Here is a 1,960-nt window from a genome sequence, read left to right on the forward strand (position 1 = left end):
CCCCACCCCCCCCCCCCCCGCCCCGCCCCACAGCTCAGATCCTCTAGAGCAACTGTGTGCCCGAGGGCGAGGGCAGTGGGCACACAGCTCCCCTTGAAAGCCGGCAATGGCAGCTCTGAAAAAGGTAGGGGTGAGCAGGCACCGGCTCAAAGGCCTCTCTCTGAGACACAGCATCAGGAAGGGTGGGGAGAGAGCTGGGACTCTAACATGGGGCCTCCGTGGCCGGGCTGTGGGTCACTTAGGGAGCTGGCCCTGAAATACAGATGGGGTGCTGTGCTCAGGCACAGGAGGCCCCTCCCATCCTGACTCTCCAAGTTCAGGAATCTGACCTCCTCCCCGGCGGGGCTGCCCTGCGTAGGCACATGAATGGCTGGAGGGCTCTGGCCAGGCCGCAATGTGCTGACCGGCAGGACTGTGGCCCACGCGACCCTGGGCGGGGCCTCCGCATCGGGTGTGGCTCTGTGCTTCTCCTGCTGACCCTCCCTGCCCAGAGCCACACGGGATGGGGGTTGCAGGGAGACTTGCGTGGTGGGGAACAGTCTACCCTCAGCCACCATCTTTAGAGGGGGGCCCACCTCTCAAGTCCAGCCTCCCCAGGGCCAGTAAAGATGCCCTGGCATCTAGAACCTGCAGACAACGTGATGGGAAGACAATGCCCAAGCTGGGGACTCCAGATGACGGTTTGGTGCCTGGGACCCTGTGTGCATGACTTGCTCTCTCTGATTCAGTGAGCAAGGGCCTGAGGACCTCACAGGGTCGCCCCTCCACTCAAGTCGGAGCCCTTGGGTTGCAGGAGCCCCCAGCCTTAAGGCCAGTCTTGGCCTCCTTCACCCCTGATGGGACTGACCCTGACCTGGGACGGAACAGCATGAGGCCATGCCCTTCAGAGGGCACCTGAAGAGGGGCAGGCAGTGGGCAAAGGCCTCTGAGAGCCCCAAGAGGAGGGCTGTGGGGTCCCAGGGTCTACAGAGCCACGGTGGGCCAGAAGGAGGAGACCTCAGGCTGTGGATGTGAGAGACCCCGGGGGAACGGTGGGCAGCCCTGCTGGACTCCCAGCCCTCACCTTGAACCCGATGCCACCTTTCTTACAGCACAGGCAGGCCAGCATGAGGACGATGACAGTGAAGAGTCCGGAGAAGGACACGGCCACCACAGCCAGGGAAGACGACCACGAGAGCTCGCTGAGCGGGGCACCATCTGCTGAGAAGGGGGCACAGGAAGGCAGAGCTGAGCACCCAGCAAGGCCCGGCCATCCTGCCCTGGGCCTCATCCCACTCTGGACTCCCATGTTCTGGGCAAAGCCTTAGCTCCAACTCCTGCTCAGCGAAGTTGTCCGGGATGCTGCACCTTGACGAGACCCGGAGCCAGCAGACAGAGCCTGCAGTCCTGTGGCTGACCTCTGAGGACCACTCTGACATCAGCGGGGCTCATCAGCCCGGCAAAGAGGCCAACCTGGACCCAGCTTCCAAAGCAGGGGCTCGAGATCAGGAGCTCAGGGGTTGTGGGAGGAGCCCTCCATTTCTCCCCTGGACCCTGGACACCCTACTCCATTGCTCTGAGGCCAGAAGGGTGACACAGACACTGCCAAGGAAGAGCAGTCATGGAGCTGGCTACAGGCTATGGGCCACATGCTGGGGTCTGGACAGCTCAGGGCCAGGGCCCTAAGTTACAGGCCTATCTTTCCTCCAAAATGCGGGAGCTCCCAGGCCCTGAGAAGGTGGCCCTTTGTGTGTCAGTCGGAAGCTGCTCCAAGTTGTCCACTGCTTGGCCCACCCCCAATGCCTTTGGTGGTGCTGCTTCTGTCCTAGATGCAGCAGGGAGCATCCCCTCGGCAGCTCCTGGTCCACACGAGCTCCCTCATCCCAGAGAGGGAACAAAGGCCCCCAGGAAAGCACAACATGCCCTGCCAACCCTGACTGCTGAGCTAGATGCTAGCTCCCATTTAGGGGTCCCCTGAGCA

The 1,960-nt window shown here is 62.6% G+C and overlaps 1 protein-coding gene across 1 annotated transcript in view; it reads right to left on the bottom strand.

Annotated features, from left to right (window-relative positions):
* The window catches only part of Aatk (apoptosis associated tyrosine kinase), a 15,909-nt gene extending 14,709 nt beyond the window's left edge, over positions 1-1,200 (bottom strand). Inside the window, exon 1 of the mRNA XM_010618741.3 lies at positions 1,064-1,200. Coding sequence (XP_010617043.1) covers positions 1,064-1,108 — 45 coding nt within the window. The 5' untranslated portion in view covers positions 1,109-1,200. The remainder of the gene's footprint in view (positions 1-1,063) is intronic.
* Between the last annotated feature and the right edge of the window lie 760 nt (positions 1,201-1,960).

This window comes from Fukomys damarensis, unplaced genomic scaffold (assembly GCF_012274545.1).
Source record: "Fukomys damarensis isolate Sample0158 unplaced genomic scaffold, DMR_v1.0_HiC HiC_scaffold_23, whole genome shotgun sequence".
Lineage (NCBI taxonomy): Eukaryota > Metazoa > Chordata > Mammalia > Rodentia > Bathyergidae > Fukomys > Fukomys damarensis.